Here is a 21974-nt window from a genome sequence, read left to right on the forward strand (position 1 = left end):
GATAGAACAAGCGGGTTTTTGTTTGTGTTTTTGACAATGAAAAAGCGTTTGGACTCAAAAAAAAAATAACCTCAGTATTGGATGAGAAGACGCCGCAGTGGTGGTGACTGAGTGGTGGTGACTGAGTCACCACCACTTCAATACTGCAGGCACTAGTAAATCAAGGGATAGAGCTGACCTATACCAACATTCTACAATCAATATACAACCCCAATTGAAGTTGGGACGTTGTCTATCCATCCATCAATTTTCTATCGCTTATCCAGGTCGGGTCGCGGGGGCAGTAGCTTTAGCAGGGACGCCCAGACTTGGGGTCTCCTCCCCGTCCCAGGGGTCTCCTCGGATGTCTCCCAGACGCCTCACCAGGGAGGCGTCTGGGAGACATCCGAATCAGATGCCCCAGCCACCTCATCTGGCTCCTCTCAATGCGGAGGAGCAGCGGCTCTACTCTGAGATCCTCCCGGATGACTGAGCTTCTCACCCTCTCTCTAAGGGAGAGGCCGGACACCCTGCGGAGGAAACTCATTTCGGCCGCTTGTATCCGGGATCTTGTTCTTTCGGTCACGACCCACAGCTCATGACCATAGGTGAGGGTAGGAACGAAGATCGACCGGTAAATTGAGAGCTTAGCTCCTTTCGGCTTAGCTCCTTCTTTACCACAACAGACCGATACAAAGTCCGCATCACTGCAGACGCTGCACCAATCCGCCTGTCGATCTCCCGTTCCATTCTTCCCTCACTCGTGAACAAGACCCCAAGATACTTGAACTCCTCCACTTGGGGCAGGATCTCATCCCCGACCTGGAGAGGGCATGCCACCCTTTTCCGACTGAGGACCACGGTCTCAGATTTGGAGGTGCTGATTCTCATCCCAGCCGCTTCACACTAGGCTGCGAACTGCTCCAGTGAGAGTTGGAGCTCACGGCTTGATGAAGCCAACAGAACCACATCATCAGCAAAAAGCAGAGATGCAATACTGAGGCCACCAAACCGGACCGCCTCTATGCCTCGGCTGCGCCTAGAAATTCTCTCCATAAAAGTTATGAACAGAATCGGCGACAAAGGGCAGCCTTGGCGGAGTCCAACCATCACCGGGAGCGAGTCCGACTTACTGCCGGATATGCAGACCAAACTCTGACTCCGGTCGTACAGGGACCGAACAGCCTGTATCAGGGGGTTCTGTACCCCATACTCCCGAAGCCCCCTACACAGGACTCCCCGAGGGACACGGTCGAACGCCTTCTCCAAGTCCACAAAACACATGTAGACTGGTTGGGCGAACGCCCATGCACCCTCGAGGACCCTGCCGAGGGTGTAGAGCTGGTCCAATGTTCTATGGCCAGAATGAAAACCACACTGCTCCTCCTGAATCTGAGATTTGACTTCCCAACGGACCCTCCTCTCCAGCACCCCTGAATAGACCTTACCAGAAAGGCTGAGCAGTGTGATCCCCCTGTAGTTGACTCACACCCTCCGGTCCCCCTTCTTAAAAAGGGGGACCACCACCCCAGTCTGCCAATCCAGAGGCACTGTCCCCGATGTCCACGCGATGTTGCAGAGGTGTGTCAACCAGAGCCTTTAAGAACTCCGGGCGAATCTCATCCACCCCCGGGGCCCTGCCACCGAGGAGCTTTTTAACTACCTCGGTGACCTCAAACCCAGAGATAGGAGAGCCCGCCTCAGAGAACCCACACTCTGCTTCCTCATGGGAAGGCGTGTCGTTGGAATTGAGGAGGTCTTCGAAGTATTCTCCCCACCGACTCACAACGTCCCGAGTCGAGGTCAGCAGCGCCCCATCCCCACTATACACAGTGTTGGTGGTGGACTGCTTTCCTCTCCAGAGACGTCGGATGGTGGACCAGAATTTCCTCGAATTTCCTCTTTCTCCATGGCCTCACCGAACTCCTCCCATGCCCGAGTTTTTGCTTCAGCGACCACCAGAGCTGCATTCCGCTTGGCCAGCCGGTACCCAACAGCTGCCTCAGGAGTCCCACAGGCCAAAAAGGCCCGATAGGACTCCTTCTTCAGCTTGACCACATCCCTCACCGTTGGTGTCCACCAACGGGTTCGGGAATTGCCAACAGGCCTGTCTAGTACCCGCACTCTTTTACTACAACGCCATGCTGTTGTAACACGTGCAGAATGTGGTTTGGCATTGTCTTGCTGAAATAACCAGGGGTGAATGAAAAAGACATTGCTTGGATGGCAGCATATGTTTTTCCAAAACCTGTATGTACCTTTCAGCATTAATGGGGCTGGGGCCTTCACCAATGTATAAGTTACCCATGCCATTGGCACTAACAGCCCCATACCATCACAGATGCTGGCTTTTGAACTTTGAGTCCATAACAGTCTGGATGGTTCTTTTCCTCTTTGTCCCGGAAGACACGACATCCACAATTTCCAAAAACAATTTGAAATGTGGACTTGTCGGACTACAGAACACTTTTCCACTTTGCATCAGTCCTTCTTAGATGAGCTTGGGCCCAGAGAAGCCGTGGGCGTTTCTGGGTGTTGTTGATAAATGGCTTTTGCTTTGCATAGTAGAGTTTCAAATTGCACTTACGGATGTAGCGTCAAACTGTATTTACTGACATTGGTTTTCTGAAGTGTTCCTGAGCCCATGTGGTGATATCCTTTACACATTGATGTCGGTTTTTGATGCAGTGCCATCTGTGGGATCGAAGGTCACGGGCATTCAATTTTGGTTTCCGGCCTTTCCGCTTACATGCAGTGATTTCTCCAGATTCTCTGAACCTTTTGATGATATTATGGACCATAGATGATGAAATCCCTAAATTCCTTGCAATTGTACATTGAGGAACATTGTCCTTAAATTGTTTGACTATTTCCTCACACACTTGTTCACAAAGAGGTGAACCTCGCCCCATCTTTGCTTTTGAATGACTGAGCAATTCAGGGAAGCTCCTTTTATACCCAATCATGGCACCTACCTGCTCCCAATTAGCCTGTTCACCTGTGGGATGTCCCAAACTGTTGTTTGATGAGCATTCCTCAACTTTCTCACTTTTTTTCCACCTGTCCCAGCTTTTCTGGAACGTGTTGCAGCCATAAAATTGTAAGTTAATGATTATTTGCTAAAAACAATAAAGCTCATCAGTTTGAACATTAAATATCTTGTCTTTGTACTGTATTCATTTAAATATAGGTTGAACATGATTTGTAAATTATTGTATTCTGTTTTTATTTATGTTTAACACAACGTCCCAACTTCATTGGAATTGGGGTTGTACAACCCCCTGTTCCTTCATGACACATTGCTATGGTTTCAGTGGGACCTAGTGTGTGCGATGACATCATCAGAGTGGACCTGGCTGCGGACCAACACCTGGTGATCCATAAACTCAGCACAATCCCAATGACACCGTTAAGCGCATCTCCTGCGACTCCTCCCACTCCCTCAAACTCCTCGCAAATCACCCCGCCGACGCCAGTAACACCGTATGATAGTCTCCCGCCCCCTTTTCCCGACTTCGAAACTTATGGGACCTGCTAATCAAACACCCCGCTTCGTTCTGTAAAGACTCAGAACTCAGACTGTGGCCTAAAGACTCAGACTGTGGCCTAACTGACTTGCCCCTGGTCCACACTCCGACCCCTCCAAAACAACCGCAACCAGTTGACAATCTTACAAAAGGGGGGACCGCACCTGTGATGCCAAACATGTCCACCAGGGATCGCGCTTGTGACTTTTGAGCCCACTTGACCCCCTAAGAAATAGTAAAGTTGCGCCTTTCAAAACGCATTTTGTAGACTCTGTCCCTAATAAATTGACCCCCTATTCAGCCATCACGCTGAGCTTCATTGTGACTTCTCTACGTGGCTGGCCCGCTTCTTCAATGGCCACTAAGTCATCTTGCTTCTTTCGTGACTTTCACACATGCATGGCTTAACAGCACAGGACATGTGGGCTTTGTCTCTTCTGAGCGACGTCGGACTTCCCGTGCACTTCTTCTCTGGACCTTGCAAAGTGCAACTCAGTGCCATTTTGCCCACCCTGCTGAACCTTTGCTCCCTCAGGTAATGCCTTGGACCCAACTCTTCTATTGGACCTGCAGTAACCATTTGTGATGGACGCTTCCTTCTGTGCTGGTTCCCAGCCTCTCTCTTCTCTATTGTGTTGGTCGTGATGTCAAAATTGCCTGCGTTTCGTTTGCTCTTTCTGTGGCTCGTCTTCGCCGCCTCTTTCATTTCTTCCTCCCTGTGTGCCGCGCAAGCCTGACATTGGTTTCTCTTCAGTTTCGTGCCAAATAATTTGCATTATTGTAGACTTCTCTTATTACACCTACATGGAGCTAACTTTTCAGCCGTTCGTGGCCCCACGTAGCGAAAGGATGGTGGGGTGGTCACACAAGCATCCGCCCACTATGCACCATGCACGAAACAAGAGTATGTCAACACACTGAGACAGGACTGGTCAAGCAGGTCCAGTCTCGGTGACAGCATCGTTGCTACACCAAGGACTACTACACCAAGTCCCCCAACGCAGATGCCCGACCAAGACACCGGTGAAACTGCTGCTCTGCCGCAAACATAACAATCGAAACAATATGTATCCGCAGCACCCCTACCGGTCGCTTGTAGCCTTGCTACTATCGACAACTTCAGGAATTACAGTCTGAAATTTCCACCACACGACAACGCATGGCTAACAATGTAACTAATTCCTGGTCGCTAAGCAACACGCTAAAAGTAGCCATTTTAGTTCTCGACACTTGCAGTGCAACCCTTAAACCAAAATAGGCAGATCATAACCACTCTGTTATCGCTGATCCTCACGGTTTATGCTCACACACAGATTGTGACCACATTGATGAATGGGCAGGCTACGCGAAATCTCTTCATCCATAGACAATTTAGCAATTGGTAGAATTCTTCCATACTTGGTACATCTTAGCCTAGTCGAAAGTATCCTTTCTAAAGCTCTAGCAAGCCCCATCAGTCCTGGTCAAGCCCACTTGGCTTTTTCTCTCAGGAATTCCACTCTCTGGTATGTCAACCCTGCGTTCCGAGAAATAGCCTCTCTTGTTATTCTCCCAATTATGGACTCTCGAAACATCTATCACTTAAAAAACGTATATAATGTTGCGACACTCACTCCCACAGTGGTCGCTTATCATAATAGTAATCCTGATTTGTATCTGCCGCCAAATTTGCACATGTGCATCCTCATAAAAGACATCCATTACTTGTGTCCCAGTAAGCCATTCATCCGAGATGTAGCAGATGGGATTTGTGGCCTGAAGCCTATGAAGGATGGGTCACGGTGTAGGGCAGAAGCTACACCTTGCTACCAGGTTACTACTACTCACGCAGAAATTGTTGGTACCAAATGGCTCATCAACACACCGGCCCGAAGCGCAACACTAAGTTACGACCACCACAACGAGACTCGCCCTGCCAAATCAAACTATGTGGCTCGACGTCCCCAAAGATGCCATTTTGCATACATCACACTTTACCACCTGCTAGCTGACGATTATGACAGTGAAATGGAGATTTACAACTTTTTCGGACAATACAAACTCGACGTTGATCCTGAAACGCTCAACCAAATTCAATTTGAAAGGACTCAAACGAGTGACATCACACACAAAGACAACACTAGATTAGCCATTAGCACACACTCTGAAACACCCGAGCTTCCGCTCATGCACTCCTAGTCTGCAGCAGATAACATCTTAATAGCCTTGGTCAGTCTTGTTTACTACATGACTTGCGGCATCGCCTACCTGCTCTATCGAAAGACCCAAAACGTGCAGGACCTTATGAATCAGTGCAAATCTGCGGCCTGAAATTTTCCGTAGGAAAAGAACGACTGAACCCGAACCTGACCCCATACAGACAGGGGAGGAGGTCCTCCTTACAATGATGGTACCCCGGACCTCTCCACCCCCTTTTGAATCTAGACTAGGATTCCAATCTGTCATCAAGATTAGAACCCCTACTTAACACCTTCTCTCTCCTAGATTGAAGACTTAGGTTTTACACCTGACTGTTATGCCTGTGCTAAGTTGAAGCTAGCTTCCTCTTCTTTCTCTTTCTTCTCTAGAGTCGTGTTGAGTTTCTCCTTTTATTTATTTTCTTGTTAGATTTTTAGTGCGAACTCTACACCTAGTTAATGTTTACCCTTAGTGTTAGCTTCTCCCCTGCCCCGAAATACTGTTCTCACGCCAATCCCAATATACACGTATACACACATCTATCCACACACACGTCAATCCTGACACCGACACCTATATGCACACCTTAAGTAAGAAGTTGTCATGGACAACTGTTATACCCATAAGGGGGGTGATATGCACTAATGTTGTACTTTGGTAACTGCATTGTTGTGTTCCTGCCAACCTGTGCCATTTTCCAAAGAGTCGTCCCCAGGATCGACGCACGTCTGCTCCGACCGCCTGGTGACCAGCGCCACTCACGGGCTTCTGGCCGCCCTGCACTTGAAACCTTTTGTTTTTTTTCTTTTGTTTTGCCTTCCTTCTTTTTACATCAAAACCACCTGTCTTCGACCGGACCGGCCAAGCATCCGGGAGATCGTCAAGCCTGCCTAAATTGTCTTCCACGCAATGTAAGTCCAACGTGTGGTCTACTAAAGTACAGATTGGTGCATATTTGGGTTTAAATTAACAGCAACAGGAATCCCAGCTCTATGCATTTGCTCACCGTACATCCTCACTTCACACCTATATAAGTTCGACCTGCTCTATAGATGTTTACCTGTGCCCAGAGGTGGGTAGAGTAGCCAAATATTGTACTCAAGTGAGTACTGTTACTTTAGAATAATATGAATCATGTAAAAGTAAAAAGTAGTCATCAAAATATTTACTTGAGTAAGAAAGTACTCAATGAAAGAGTAACTTGTGAGTAACTTCAGACTTTTTTTCTTTAATCAGAGCATGAAAATCAAAATCAAATTAAAAATAATAATAATAATATATGGGAGTCGGCACACACCTGCGACCATTTAAAATTTTAAGTGCCCAAAAACCAACAACACAGACATTGGGCCCTACAGAAACATTATTAGCTTAAATGACTTCATGAAGAAGCGGTTTGCTGAACAGACTTATTGATTGTATGTGGGTATAACACCATACGGATAGTGCTAATGTTGCCATATCAACTGCCAAAACAACAATAGAAACATCTGCACTTTATCACAAGGTGTTTTCTCAAGTTAGAAGTGGGCTGAAATATCCAAGTTTTGGCAATAACAATTTAAGAGCTGCATGATAAAGCTGTTGTTTTTTGGAGTCGCGCGGCTGTTCCCCCAAAATTAGTCATCTTGATTGGCTCGCGAAGGCTACATGTGCGGTCATGTGACTGGCTTGTGTCATCTGATTGGTGAATTTGAGTAAAATTACAGTGATCCCATTCAATTGGTGTAATGGGCACCCTATGCGGAAGTAGAAGACAGAGTCTAAAAATAGACGCACACACGCATAAATTAATAAATAAAAGTAGCAAACGGCATGTCAATCCTTCTTCACCGAAATACTCAAGTTTTTTTTGTCCTGTTCGGCTGTTAGGTCAAGCAGAATGGAAAATCTGTATCCCTTTTATGCCGGAACAGTTGTACGGTCTCACAGTGGAGATTTTAAGCTTCCGCTGTGGTATTATAACTGAGGTTTATTGAGAATCAGACTTGATCAGTCGAACAGAACAAAGTTTCTAGAAGGGATCGAGAAACAAAGACAAAAGACAAAGCACTAATTGTAAACAGGATGGGAGAAGTAAATCATTACATCATCTACAACAATGAAACATTAAATATGAGTGTTGCATGGGGCTGTAGTGCTACACCCTGTGAGGGAAGGACAGGACAAGATAGAACAGGACAAGGACAGGAGAAATACTCATGTAAAAGTAAAACGTACGGTGCATTTAAAGTACTCTGACAAGTACAGTTAATGGAAAATGTTACTTGAGTAAATGTAACGGAGTAAATGTAGCGCGTTACGACCCACCTTTGCCTTGCCTTGTTTTTCTTTTCTCTGCATTGTTCCCTGTAGTTTGTTTCCCTTTTAGAGTTCATTAAATTGTATATAAAAATCCACCACCTGTCTCGTTTGTGTTTGGAGTGCGACAATTAAGAGACCTCTGGGACCTAGAATTTGTTTTTTCTAAGTGTAGCAACCTTCAGATTATGAGACTGATAAGAGGTTTTCCGTCACTTTTTCCTCAATTTTACACACATAAAAAAGAGACGTGGTGCACTTTACGAAATAAAAGTCATATTATAACGTTAAAACGTAAAATAACGCTAAACCAGAAGTAACTCTCTCCTAAATTAAATTAAATCCAAACCAATGTACGCTACACTGATCTACCAAAATTACCCCAAGAACACAGCGACGACCCATCAGAGAGGTCACAAAGAATACATACATACATATACATACAGGACAACATTTAAAGAACTGCAGTCCTCCCTTGCCACAGTTAGGTCAGTGTTCATGACTCAATAAGGAAGAGAATGGGCAAAATGGCATCAATGGCAGAATTCCAAGGCGTAAACCACTTCTGATCAAAAAGAACATAAAGGCCCATCTTTTGTAAAAACATAAATAATAAATAATAATAATACAATAAATTAAAAAAATAATAATCTGAATGATTCACAAGACTTTTGGGATATTATTATATGGACTCACAAGATGAAAGTTGACTGCAACATGTTTGAATATACACTACATGATTTTTCTCCGGGCAGCACGGTGGACGACTGGTTAGAGCGTCAGCCTCACAGTTCTGAGGACCCGAGTTCAATCCCCGGCCCCGCCTGTGTGGAGTTTGCATGTTCTCCCCATGCCTGCGTGTGTTTAATCCGGGCACTCCGGTTTCCTCCCACGTCCCAAAAACATGCATTAATTGGAGAGACTAAATTGCCCGTAGGTGTGACTGTGAGTGCGCCTGGTTGTTTGTTTGTATGTGCCCTGCGATTGGCTGGCAACCAGTTCAGGGTGTACCCCGCCTCCTGCCCAATGATAGCTGGGATAGGCTCCAGCAAGCCCGCGACCCTAGTGAGGAGAAGCGGCTCAGAAAATGGATGGATGGATGGATGGATTTTTCTCAGATTTCTTATTATATATTTTCCATGAAACCTAACACAAATGCATCTTGGTTTCCTAAGACCTCCTTTACCGTTAATGCCACTGGAGGGAGCCTCATTATTGCAATACACCCGAGGCGTCTGTGATATGAAATGCCAGTATGTAGCAGCAATTTTACAGTCACACAAATGCAGACAGGAAAATGCATCGTGTTATTTCTGAGATATGTATGAATTTGAGAAAGTCTGGAAAATTGCATGACTTTACCTTTAACTTGAATGTACAGCACAACATTGGTGAGAGGTTACTTAGGGTAAAGGGTCAGCAGGTCATTAGCATCTCAAGAAGAAGGTGCATTTCTTTGAGGACAACAACGTCCAATCTCTGGATAGGGAAAACCTATCATTCTGGTTTGAAAGAGGTGGAAAAGATGCTCCCTGTCAAATTAGAAAGCCTGTCTCAAAACAGGGGAGATTTGAGGCATCACCTATCGTCTGCCAACAATGTCCTATCATCAACAACAGATTGTCTCATTCCACGGAAAACGGAGCCCTAACAAGCATGCTTACCTTTTCAGATTACCATGACTTGGATGACTGAGAATCTACACAGACATACTGCATTCGTGTTGTTAGTAGACTTTACACCGATCTGATCGGCCTGATTGATATCGGCCGATAACAAGCATTTTATGCTGATCGGCATTAATGTCATAATTCGCCGATCCGATCAATGACGTCATTGATCGGCTCCACAAAAGACATTTAGTCCGCGTCGCCATTGTAGTGGACATGCGCCCCGCAAACTGAGGTGACACAGTGGCTCCCCACACCTTGATAAACAGCATTCTTCCAAGAGGCCCTGCTGTGAGATTGCCCCTAAGGAGACGTCTCATGGGCCCTAATTAACATTACTGAACTCCTAAGCATCAAATGATGATTATGCTAATCAAATGATGCTAGATGTTCCACCGGACCTGTCTGGGAATAGGAACAATTGCTGGGACAAGGCGACACCCGCAGGTGTCGAGAACTGCAAAGTCGAACCGTGAACTCTCGATTGATGTTTAATCAAGGATAAGTCTGTTTTAATATTTCACGAACTCTGCAGAAATGTCCTAGATGTCTGTGCCAGTGTGTCAACTTTAAGCTCTTTCAACTTTTTCTGAGCAACTGTGAGATTTTGAGGATTGTTTGTCTTGATGTGACTCCAAACAGCATGAAACAGCGCCTTCTAAGTAAGCTCACCGTTACTGACACGTCACGGAAACTTTACTTGACAACCACACTTGAAGGTACGTTCCGATATGACGGACTCGTGTCTACTGCAGCAGACATCACGGTCATGTTTGACTTAGTGCGTTACAACTTACAGCAGGAAAGCCGTACACTCAACCATCGGACCATGTGTCCCCATCCTGCCTCAAAGTCTGTGCGGACCAGCTCGCTCCAGTCTTCACTCAGATCTTCAACAGATCTTTGGAAATGTGCGAAGTTCCATCCTGTTTCAAACACTCCACCATCATTCCAGTCCCCAAGAAACCTGCAATCTCTGGTCTGAATGACTACAGGCCTGTCGCTTTGACATCTGTGGTCATGAGGTCCTTTGAACGTCTCGTGCTGGACCACCTCAAGAGTGTCACAGGTCCCCTTCTGGACCCCCTGCAGTTTGCCTACCAAGCGAACAGGTCTGCGGATGATGCAGTCAACATGGGACTGCACTTCATCCTAGAACACCTCGACAGTGCAGGGACCTACGCGAGGATCCTGTTCGTGGACTTCAGCTCAGCGTTCAACACCATCATCCCTGAACTCCTTTCAACCAAGCTTCTCCAGCTCAGCGTCTCACCTGCCATCTGCCAGTGGATTTACAGCTTTCTGACGGGCAGGACACAGCAGGTGAGGCTGTGGGAGGCCAGCTCATCCACACGCAGCAGCAGCACTGGGGCGCCCCAAGGTTGTGTCCTCTCTCCGCTGCTCTTCTCTCTCTACACGAACGACTGCACCTCAGCGAACCCGACTGTCAAGCTCCTGAAGTTTGCAGATGACACCACTGTCATTGGCCTCATCAAGGACGGTGACGAGTCTGGATATCGACAGGAAGCGGAGCGGCTGGAGCTGTGGTGCGGCCGACACAACCTGGAGCTGAACACGCTCAAGACGGTAGAGATGATCGTGGACTTCAGGAGGCATCCTTCGCCACAGCTGCCCCTCACGTTGTCCAGCTGCCTTGTGTCAACCGTCGAGACCTTCAAGTTCCTGGGAATTACAATCTCTCAGGACCTGAAGTGGGCGACCAACATCAACTCCGTCCTCAAAAAGACCCAGCAGAGGATGTACTTCCTGCGGCTTCTGAGAAAGCACGGCTTGCCACCGTAGCTGCTGAGACAGTTCTACACACCGGTCATCGAATCAGTCCTGTGTTCTTCCATCACAGTCTGGTTTGGTGCTGCTACAAAAAAGGACAAACTCCGACTGCAACGGACAATCAAAACTGCTGAAAGGATTGTCGGTACCCCCCTACCCACCATTGAGGACTTGCACGCTGCCAGAACTAAGACAAGGGCGTGCAAAATCCTCTCGGACCGTCTGCACCCCGGTCACCAGCTCTTCCAGCTCCTTCCCTCAGGTAGGCGCTACCGATCAACGCAAACTAGAACTAGTAGACATTCCAACAGCTTCTTCCCTCTTGCGATCAACTTCTTAAACACCTAACCTATAATTCCATTACAACAAGCTGGAAATTTTTTGACTTGAGTTCGTTGTCACATTTCTGTGGGGCCAATTATGTATTACTCGTCCACTCACTGTAGTTGTCTCGCCATGCTGCACTATTTGCATATACTGGCCACTCATGCCAGAGTAGCATCTGCTCCATTTGCACACTGATTGAGGAGTATCTGTAACATTTGCACAACCAACATTGTCCCAGATGATCGCGCTGCAATATTAGTCATTCGAACTGCTCTAAGTGCTAGAGGACTCTGCATCTTTTTGCACAATTGTTTTTTGTCAATGTCTTTATGTCCCCAAAGTGTTCTGTAAATTGACTGTCTGTTGTACTAGAGCGGCTCCAACTACCGGAGACAAATTCCTTGTGTGTTTTGGACATACTTGGCAAATAAAGACGATTCTGATTCCAACACTGCGAAATGACAATTCGCCCCCTTCCTTTGACGAACACCCAATTAAACTCGCTCGTGTGGTTACATTGGACAATAGGGCCAAATTCCATCATTCATCCTGTGATCGTGTCACCTGTCAAGTCAGTACACCTTTGCTCATTGAACAAGATCTCCCAAGTCGTTGCATGCCATTAATTGTCTATACGAGGCGTGAGATCTATGCGCAGGTGCAATGATCCCTCAGACGACCAGAACACAATAGAGAATCCTCCCAGTCCTATGCTGTGAGCTTCCTGGATCTGCCGCCTCTACCAAAATCGCAGCCAGAGGACAGCTTGACAAAAGGGGGGTGCACACTGGTAACGCTGAAGATGCCCATCAGTGGTCACTCTCTCGACACCGACCATTCTTCCAAGCTTTTGAGACCACAAGACCCCTTGGTGAGATGCAAAACTGCGTCGCATATTACGGGCCCCGGCCCTCATCATTGGTCCACCTATTCAGCTGTCACGCTAACCATGATTGTGGCTTTCCTGAATAGCTGGCTGTCACTCTCAGTGGCCGCGAAGTCATTGTACTTCTTTCGTGACTTTCACACACGCATGGCTTCAACAGCACAGGACATGTGGGCGTTGTCTCTTATCAGAGACCTCGGACTTCCTGTGTACTTTTTCCCTATACCTTGCAAAGTGCACCTCAGCACCATTTCGCCCACCCCACCCACCCAAGGCCTGAGACCCGACTCTTCCGGTGCACCTGCAATGACCACTTGTGATGTGCAATTCCTTCTGTGCTGGGTCCCAGTTCCCTGCTTTTCGTTTCATCTTTCTGCGGCTCGCCTTGGCGGCCACCCTTTCGATTCTTCCTTCCTGCGCGCTGCGCAATCTTAACTCGTATTTTTCCTTGGCTTTGCACCTGTTCATTTGCATTAGCGTGTACTTCTGTTACTGCGCCTCCGTGGAGCTCACTTGTCAGCCACTTGTGCCCCCATGGAGCGAGGGGGGTGTCACACAAGACTCCGCCCACGATGCACCATGCACAAAATGAAGGATGGTCAATAGGGTGAGACCGGACCGGTCAGGCAGGTCCAACCTTCATGACAGCATCCTTGCTACACCAAGTCCACAACGCAGATGCTCAACCAAGACACAGGTGAAACCGAATGCGCTGCTCCGCCGCAAACCACTAACATCCATCCATTTTCTGAGCCGCTTCTCCTCACTAGGGTCGTGGGCGTGCTGGATCCTATCCCAGCTATCATCGAGCAGGAGGTACACCCCGAACGGGTTGCCAGCCAATCGCAGGGCACATACAACCAACAACCATTTGCACTCACATTCACACCTACGGGCAATTTAGAGTCTCCAATTCATGCATGTTTTTGGGATGTGGGATGCCCGGAGAAAACCCACGCAGGCACGGGGAGAACATGCAAAACTCCACACAGGCGGGGCCAGGGATTGAACCCCGGTCCTCAGAACTGTGAGGCAGACGCTCTAACCAGTCGTACACCGTGCCGCACCACTAACATAACGAACGAAATAAAACACATCCACAGCGCTCCCGCCGGTGACGTAGCCTTACTACTATCGAGAAACAACTTTGGGAATTGCAGTCCAAAATCCCAACAACCCGAAAACGCATGGCTAACAAAGTCGGCAACTCCTGGTTGCTAAGCAACCTGCTAAAAGTAGCCATTTTAGTTCTCGACGTCATCAAAGGTCAGATGTTCCACCGGACCTGTCTGCGAATAGGAACAATTGCTGGAAAGACGAAACCCGCAGGCGTCGAGAGGAACTGCAAAGTCAAATCGGGAACTCTCAATTGATGTTTACCCAAAGATAAAAGATTGTTTTAATATTTCACGAACTCTGCAGAAATATTCCAAATGTATGCCTTGATGTCTGTGTCAGTGTGTCAATTTTAAGCTCTTTCAACTTTTTCTGAGCAACTGTGAGATTTTGAGGATTGTTTGCCTTGATGTGACTCCAAACAGCATGAAATGTGATTTGAATCATAAGCAGTTGATTTGCCAAAACTAAAGTAAAAACAGTCAGTCCGATGTGTTTGACCTCTGAGTAAAGAGAGTACCAAGTTGAGGTTATTTTATATTAATAAATGAGTTTAAACCCATTTTATCAAATTTGTAAACAACATTCAAGCTGATGGGTGTGGTCTTCTCCAAGTCAGCAATCCCTCTTGCCCACACCCCGCCTCTGGGGTATTTAACTCTTAACTCACACCTTCTCGCGGTCTTGTGGTTTTTTTCTCTCTTCGTCTTTCTGGCAGCTCGCCAGCCGTGCTGGCCATGGGCCACCCCTCCCCCGTTTGCCCTCTCTTTATTCCGGCACACGGCTCGGTAACCGCAAAAGCCGGATGGAACAGACATGGCTTCCCAGCCTAACCATGGGCCTCCGCTAGGCGATCAGAGCAGCTACTAAGAAGGTACCAGGTATGCTTCCAGCCAAGCGGGATCGCTCTGAAATTGCCAGGGAGCCACACAAAAGAAAAAGGCAGGACGAGAGACGGTCCAGTTCTCCCAAGAAGGCGTGACCTCCAACCATTTTTCTTCTCCAGCCTCTATTATTTTGCTTTATTTTTTTATTTTTCTACATCTTTTTCGTCTGCAACCAAATCTGTCACCTTGCCACCGTGCCGCCACACTCAATAGTTATTTAAAAAAAACAAAAACTGAGACAGACAACATGGAATGCGTGGATCAGACGACAGGACAAATTTGGTCTTTCATGATTGCACTATGTCAGAGTCTTCTTTTCCTTTCAGCTTGTCCCTTCAAGGGTTGCCACAGCGTATCATCCTTATCCATGTAAGCCGATCTCGGGCATCCGCCTCTCGAACACCAACTGTCCTCATGTCTTCCCTCACGACATCCATCAACCTTCTCTTTGGTCTTCCTCGAGCTCTCTTGCCTGGCAGCTCCATCCTCATCACCCTTCTACCAATATACTCACGATTTCTCCTCTGAACCTGTCCGAACCATCGAAGTCTGCTCTCTCTAACTTTGTCTCCAAAACATCGAACCTCGGCTGTCCCTCTGATGAGCTCATTTCTAATTTTATCTAACCTGGTCACTCCGAGAGCGAATCTCAAAATCTTCATTTCCTCCACCTCCAGCTCTGCTTCCTGTTGTCTCTTCAGTGCCACTGTCTCTAATCAGTACATCATGGCTGGCCTCACCACTGTTTTATAAACTTTGCCCTTCATCCGAGCAGAGACTCTTCTGTCACATAACACACCTGACACCTTCCTCCACCCGTTCCAACCTGCTTGGACCCATTTCTTCACTCCCTGACCACACTCAACGTTGCTTTGGACGGTCGACCCTAAGTATTTAAAGTCATCCACCCTTGCTATCTCTTCTCCCTCACTCTTCCCCCACCACCCCTCTCATTCTTGCACATATATTCTGTCTGACTTCGGCTAATCTTCATTCCTCTGCTTTCCAGTGCATGCCTCCATCTTTCTAACTGTTCCTCCAGCTGCTCCCTGCTTTCACTGCAGATCACAATGTCATCTGCAAACATCATGGTCCACGGGGATTCCAGTCTAACCTCATCTGTCAGCCTTTCCATCACCACTGCAAACAGGAAGTGGCTCATGGCTGATCCCTGTTGCAGTCCCACCTCCACCGTAAATTCGTCTGTCACACCTACAGCACACCTCACCACTGTTCTGCTGCCCTCGTACATGTCCTGTATTATTCTAACATACTTCTCTCCCACTCCAGACTTCAGCATGCAGTACCACAGTTCCTTTCTGGGTACTCTGTCATAGGCTTTCTCTAGATCTACAAAGACACAATGTAGCTCCTTCTGACGTTCTCTGTACTTTTCCATCAACATCCTGAATGCAACTAATGCATCTGTGGTACTCTTTCAAAGCATGAAACCATCCTGTTGCTCGCAAATACTCACTTCTGTCCTGAGTCTAGCGTCCACTAATCTTTCCCATAACTTCATCAACTTTATTCATCTATAGTTCCTACAGCTCTGCACATCACCTTGGTTTGTAAAAATGGGCACCAGCACAGTTTTCCACCATTCCTCAGGCATCTTCTCACGCGCTAGAATTCTATTGAACAAGCTGGTCAAAAACTCCACAGCCACCTCTCCTAGATGCTTCCATACCTCCACAGGAATGTCATCAGGACCAACTGCCTTTCCCTTTTTCATCCTCTTTAATACCTTTCTAACTTCCCCCTTAATAATAATTTCCACTTCCTGGTCCACCACACTTGCCTCTTCTACTCTGCCTTCTCTCTAATGTTTCTCACTCATCAATTCCTCAAAGTATTCTTTCCATCTATCGAGCACACTATTGGCACCAGTCAACATTATTTACATCGCTATCCTTAATCACCCTAACCTGCTGCACATCCTTCCCATCTCTATCCCTGTCTCTGGCCAACCTGTATAGATCCTTTTCTCCTTCTTTAGTGTCCAACCTGTCATACATGTCATATGCCTCTTGTTTGGCCTTTTCCACCTCTACCTTCGCCCTATGTCACATCTCAATGTATTCCTTTTGCCTCTCCTCGGTCCTCTCAGTGTCCCACTTCTTTTGAGCTAACGTTTTTCCTTGTAGGATTTCCTGTACTGTGAGGTTCCACCACCAAGTCTCATTCTCTCATTTCCTGCCAGAAGATACACCAAGTACTCTCCTGCCTGCCTCTCTGATCACCTTGGCTGCAGTGGTCCAGTCTTCTGGAAGCTCCTCCTGTCCACCGAGAGCCTGTCTCACCTCTTCTCGAAAAGCTGCACAACACTTGTCCTGTCTCAGCTTCCACCACATGGTTCTCTTCTCTGCCTTTGTCTTCCTAATCTTCCTCCCCACCACCAGAGTCATTTTACATACCACCAGCCTATGCTGTCTAGCCACACTCTCCCCTACCACTACCTTACAGTCGGTGACCTCCTTCAGATTACATCGTCTGCACAAGATGTAATCCACCTGCATGCTTCTACCTCCGCTCTTGTAGGTCACCCTATGTTCCTGCCTCTTCTGGAAAAAAGTGTTCACTACAGCCATTTGCATCCTTTTTGCAAAGTCTACCGCCATCTGTCCCTCCAAGTTCCTTTCCTGGATGCCGTACTTACCCATCACTTCTTCATCAACGCTATTTCCTTCACCAACATGTCCATTGCAATCTGCACCAATCACGACTTTCTCTCGGTCTGGGATGCTCAGAACTACTTTGCCTAGCTCCTTCCAGAATTTTTATTTCACCTCTAGGTCACATCCTACCTGTGGGGCATAGCCACGAATCACATTATACATAACATCCTCAATTTCAAGTTTCAGCCTCATCACTCGATCTGATACTCTTTTCACCTCCAAGACATTCTTAGCCAGCTCTTCTTTTAAAATAACCCCGACTCCATTTCTCTTCCCATCTACACCATGGTAAAATAATTTAAACCCTGCCCCTAAACCTCTAGTCTTACTACCTTTCCACCTGGTCTCCTGGACACATAATATATCAACCTCTCTCCTAATCATCATGTCAATCAACTCCCGAGATTTTCCTGTCGTAGTCCCAACATTCAAAGTCCCCACATTCAGTTCTAGGCTCTGTGCTTTCCTCTTCTCTTTCTGCCGAAGAACCCGCTTACCACCTCTTCTTCTTCGACTTCACCTCACTGAAGCTGAACTTCCACCGGCACCCTGCAGGTTGACGCCCGCGGTGGCGGACGTTGTTAACCCGGGCCACGACCAATCCGGTATGGAATTCTTTGGATGAACGCTCATATTTGTTTGGCAAAGTTTTAAGCCGGTTTTTATCCGGGCTTGGGACCGGCCTACAGTTTGCACTGGTTTGTGCCCTCCCATAGGGCTGAATAGAGTACTGCAATAAAATCTTGCATTCCGATACCATCGCATCCCGTCTTTTACGATTACAGAGCTTTACCTTGTCAACTCAAACGCGACCAGATACAATTGTTACCATAGCAACGACATCGCAACGCGTGTATTACAAAAACTAAATGGGCAAAAACGTGTGCTGGTGGTCACCGGTGCTCGGGAGATTACGTTCATTTAAGGCTTCCTTGAGGTATGTTCACATACTTTTAATACGATACCACTCGCAAACAGGCAAAAAAACGTTATGTAGCCTAGCAAGCTAGTGCTAGCATTGATGGTTGTGCGTAAACATGCTGCCGTTATGTCGAATCTTGCTCTAAAGTTTCGGTGTGTGTGAAGTAATTTAGTTACATTAAAGTAATTCCACTACAGTAAGTGAGCTCACGAAAAGTAGATACACAGTAATTACTGTATATACATCCTGCCATCTAATAGAAGAGCATTTATTTGTTCTGTCTATCACTATGCCTCACTGGCACAAATAGAGGGAAAAAAGATACATTATTTCTTGTAAATGAATTTTTGGAGTAGTTCAGTAAAATTTGATAATTTCCCACAGCACACCTGAAGATTGCTCATGGCAGACTAATGTGCCACGGCACACTGGTTGGGAATCACTGGACAAGAGAAGATACTCAGTATACAGTACACAAATATATACAGTTAATGAAAAAGTCATTTAAATAGACACACTGCTCCATCTTGTGACCGATATCGGTTATCGTTCTTTTAAACTCGCTGATCGGCCCCAAAAATCCTGATCGTGGAAAGCCTAGTTGCTAATTATCCTATAGATTCTAGCTAGCTTTGCATTTAAGCAATTATGCATTTTTAAAATAATCCTCACCTTTTCTTTCCAGAATACCACTCAATGAAGAACCAGTGCAGCACGAGAGGCAGTATGGCCATAAAGCCGAGATAGAGCCAATCATAAAGTTCAGGGAACTCAGTGCAGCGTTCACACACCTTCTGAAGGTTGGCCCGCTCTCCACGAGGGCAAACCTGCAATTGATCCAAAAAATACATAGGCCTATTTGAAAAAAGTAATGTTACACAAATGTGTTTGCAGGCAGTTTAATTCATTACACGGGTGTTGAATAGGAGCTCTTACATCCCCCTGAGCCTCAATGCTTTGTCATTGGAAGAAATTTGGACAAACCTAGCGTTAAAACGGCCCAGTGCATGATTATTTTTAATCCATTGTAGCATAGACCATTGTGAACCCTCGTTAAAATGGTCCAAGTGCCTTGCAGGTCCAAATGTGCTACCTTAAATACAGCTTCATTCCACAGATGCCTTTGTGTTTGTTTGTGTGTGTTTTCTGGTTGGGTTATACTTACACCACAGTCTCTTTCCACTGACCCATTGAACATTATTCTGCCACAGTAAAGGCCTGGGCATGTCACGCTCATGGCCACAGCTGCTAGGGACGGATGGAGATATTGTACTGATTGCAAATTCAAAATTCAACATTTGAATCCATGGTTCACACATAGGGTTTGAACGTGTACTTAGTAAGAAGACATATGTTGTGGTACCACATAAACAATCGAATCAATCAATCACCGAAATTACATCAGGTCTGCTAAGCTAAATTGCCAAATAACCAAACACAAAAGCATACGTTTCAAATTATCTGTAGATTAAAAATGTCTGACAAAGGCAAGCGTGACATTTTCTGTTGACATTTAAATCAACGTTTTACTACTCCTACTTCAACATTATATTACTTGTGGCAGAGATAGACAACCTGCCGAAGTGCAAGCAAACCAACACTTTCACAAAACCAAGATATATATTTCTATTTATTCGTTAGCTGCATTGCTTGAACAATAAACCAGACAATGTCATTAGCATACTTTTATAGACTACCGCAATCGTAGTTCGTAAATGTATTTAAGAGAACCCTCCTTGAGCATAATTTCAAATGATTTAGCGATCCGGCTCAGCGACCATTCTAATTTGGGAAACAGTAAACTATTTAGTGTAGGCTCTTATCAAAAACAGCATAAATAAGATTTTGACGAGCGTTGAGAAACAACATTAACCTATCATAGCGAACAAATCGACCCCTCCGTTGTTGAGATAGATGTTATTGAGTAATGTACAACGCGGAAACAGTTTGGAGCCACCGTCAATAAACGCTGACCGCCGTACATAGGTATTTACAAGTAGACACCGCGTGGGCATGTTTTTCCGTTGCGGCGATACGTCAGCGCTTCCGCCGTATTGGATGTGGCAGATGGGCCGCAAACTCATACAATGCGCTTAACTTTACAAGGTAAACAAGTTGCAATACTTTAATACTGTGGCATTTTCCACATCCACACCTACTGGCAATTTAGATTCTTCAATGCCATGTATGTTTTTGAGATGTGCGAGGAAACCGGAGTACCCGGAGAAACCCCACGCAGGCACGGGGAGAACATGCAAACTCCACACAGGCGAGGCCGGATTTGAACCTGGGTCTTCAGAACTGTGGGGCAGAGGTGGTATCCAGTTGGTCCACCGTGCTGCCAATAATAATAATAAAATAATAATTCGCTCATTCAGTCATAATACCATGACATCTGGCTGTGATGCCACTTCCAATATGGCGAGGACGTCGACGTACAAATCAGAGTGCCCGCTTCTTCTTCTTCTTCTTCTTCTTCTTCTTCTTCTTCTTCTTCTTCTTCTTCTTCTTCTTCTGTCGTTGTTGTTGTTCTTCTTCTTCTTCTTGCAAGTCGGAGCTGGGGAAGGGAAGGAGAGCGAGGACTGCGGGAAGTACAAAAATACATTTATAGCGAAAAATATTGGACAAAAGCGAGAGAAAGAGCCTGAGGGTGGAATACGGGTGATACCTCAGCCGGGTCCGGGTGGTCGGAGGCGAGGATCGATTTTCAACACCATGAGAAAAATCTAGTGGTGGGCAAGTGAAGCCTCATGAAGTACTGAGGCTTTCCTAACAATTGTGCCAAAAAAGATTCAAAGCTTCAAGGCTTCAGTAACGGTGACATCTGGTGGACAACTGAAGCCATAGCAACCTCTCAAGAACACGACTGAAGCACTGGCACGGTTTCCCATGACAGCAATAAAAGTTCACAAAAGTCTGTATGGTCATTCAAGTGTTTTGTTCATTCATACCAAATAATGAATATAACATCAATACAATAAAATATGCAGATGCTCTCCCCCATATTCTAAAACACATTCCAGATTAACCCAAAGAATAAATGCAAATGATTTTAAATGTTGGTTAAGGGTTTATTTAAAGCTTTAAGATTAATTTAAAAACTCCCCAAGAGGATTAGATTCTTTCTACCTTGCAAATGATCATGGTGTGTGAGCGTGTGTGAGGTGTTTTTAAGGAAAACCTTGAAAGATACTGGTTTGTCATTTGGGGACTACTTGTATCGTTGACTTGCCTCACTCTCCAAATCTCCTCACAACCCCATTTTGAAGCATAATGATGCATTTATATAGCTAGTATGGCGCCAAACCACTCAAATCTGTCAAACCTGTCAAGCTGTCATTGGCTCAGAATGCATTGAAACGCTATGAGCCAATGAAAAGCTTCGAAACATTTTGAAGGAATGAAGCGCGAAGCGAAACAGCGATGACGTTCGAAGGTTCAAACGTCATCCGTCCCGGGACAATGGTGTTTTGATACAAGAGTGACGCAAGTTCCAAAGCCTCGGTATCATTTGCCTATCACTAAGAAAAATCAGAGCCCAAAACAGAGTTGGCGGATAGGCTCAACTGTGCTGTGAATGGGTCAGAGTGGGGAGATTTGGTAAATGACAGCAGCGAAGTCATGGATTTTAAGTGTGACAGCGAAGGGAATGCGGGGGAAAGGGACAATCCTTTTGAGGGAGTAGGTACGAGAAAGTAAAGAATGACTTCAA

The 21974-nt window shown here is 46.1% G+C and overlaps 1 protein-coding gene across 3 annotated transcripts in view; it reads right to left on the bottom strand.

Annotated features, from left to right (window-relative positions):
* jkamp (jnk1/mapk8 associated membrane protein) overlaps window positions 1–21009 on the bottom strand; it is a 42111-nt gene extending 21102 nt beyond the window's left edge. Inside the window, exons 1-5 of one of the 3 annotated variants that reach the window (XM_061697355.1) lie at window positions 20931–21009; window positions 20650–20844; window positions 20136–20563; window positions 19428–19507; window positions 18935–19089 (exon numbers count right to left, since the gene is read on the bottom strand). In XM_061697355.1, the coding sequence (XP_061553339.1) occupies window positions 18935–19089; window positions 19428–19507; window positions 20136–20346 (446 nt within the window). In that variant the 5' untranslated portion in view covers window positions 20347–20563; window positions 20650–20844; window positions 20931–21009. Of the gene's footprint in view, window positions 1–18934; window positions 19090–19427; window positions 20845–20930 lie in introns of those variants that run through there. The other 2 variants (XM_061697356.1, XM_061697357.1) reach the window with 2 other exon arrangements.
* Between the last annotated feature and the right edge of the window lie 965 nt (window positions 21010–21974).

Source organism: Phycodurus eques, chromosome 14, assembly GCF_024500275.1.
Source record: "Phycodurus eques isolate BA_2022a chromosome 14, UOR_Pequ_1.1, whole genome shotgun sequence".
In the NCBI taxonomy this organism is placed as follows: domain Eukaryota; kingdom Metazoa; phylum Chordata; class Actinopteri; order Syngnathiformes; family Syngnathidae; genus Phycodurus; species Phycodurus eques.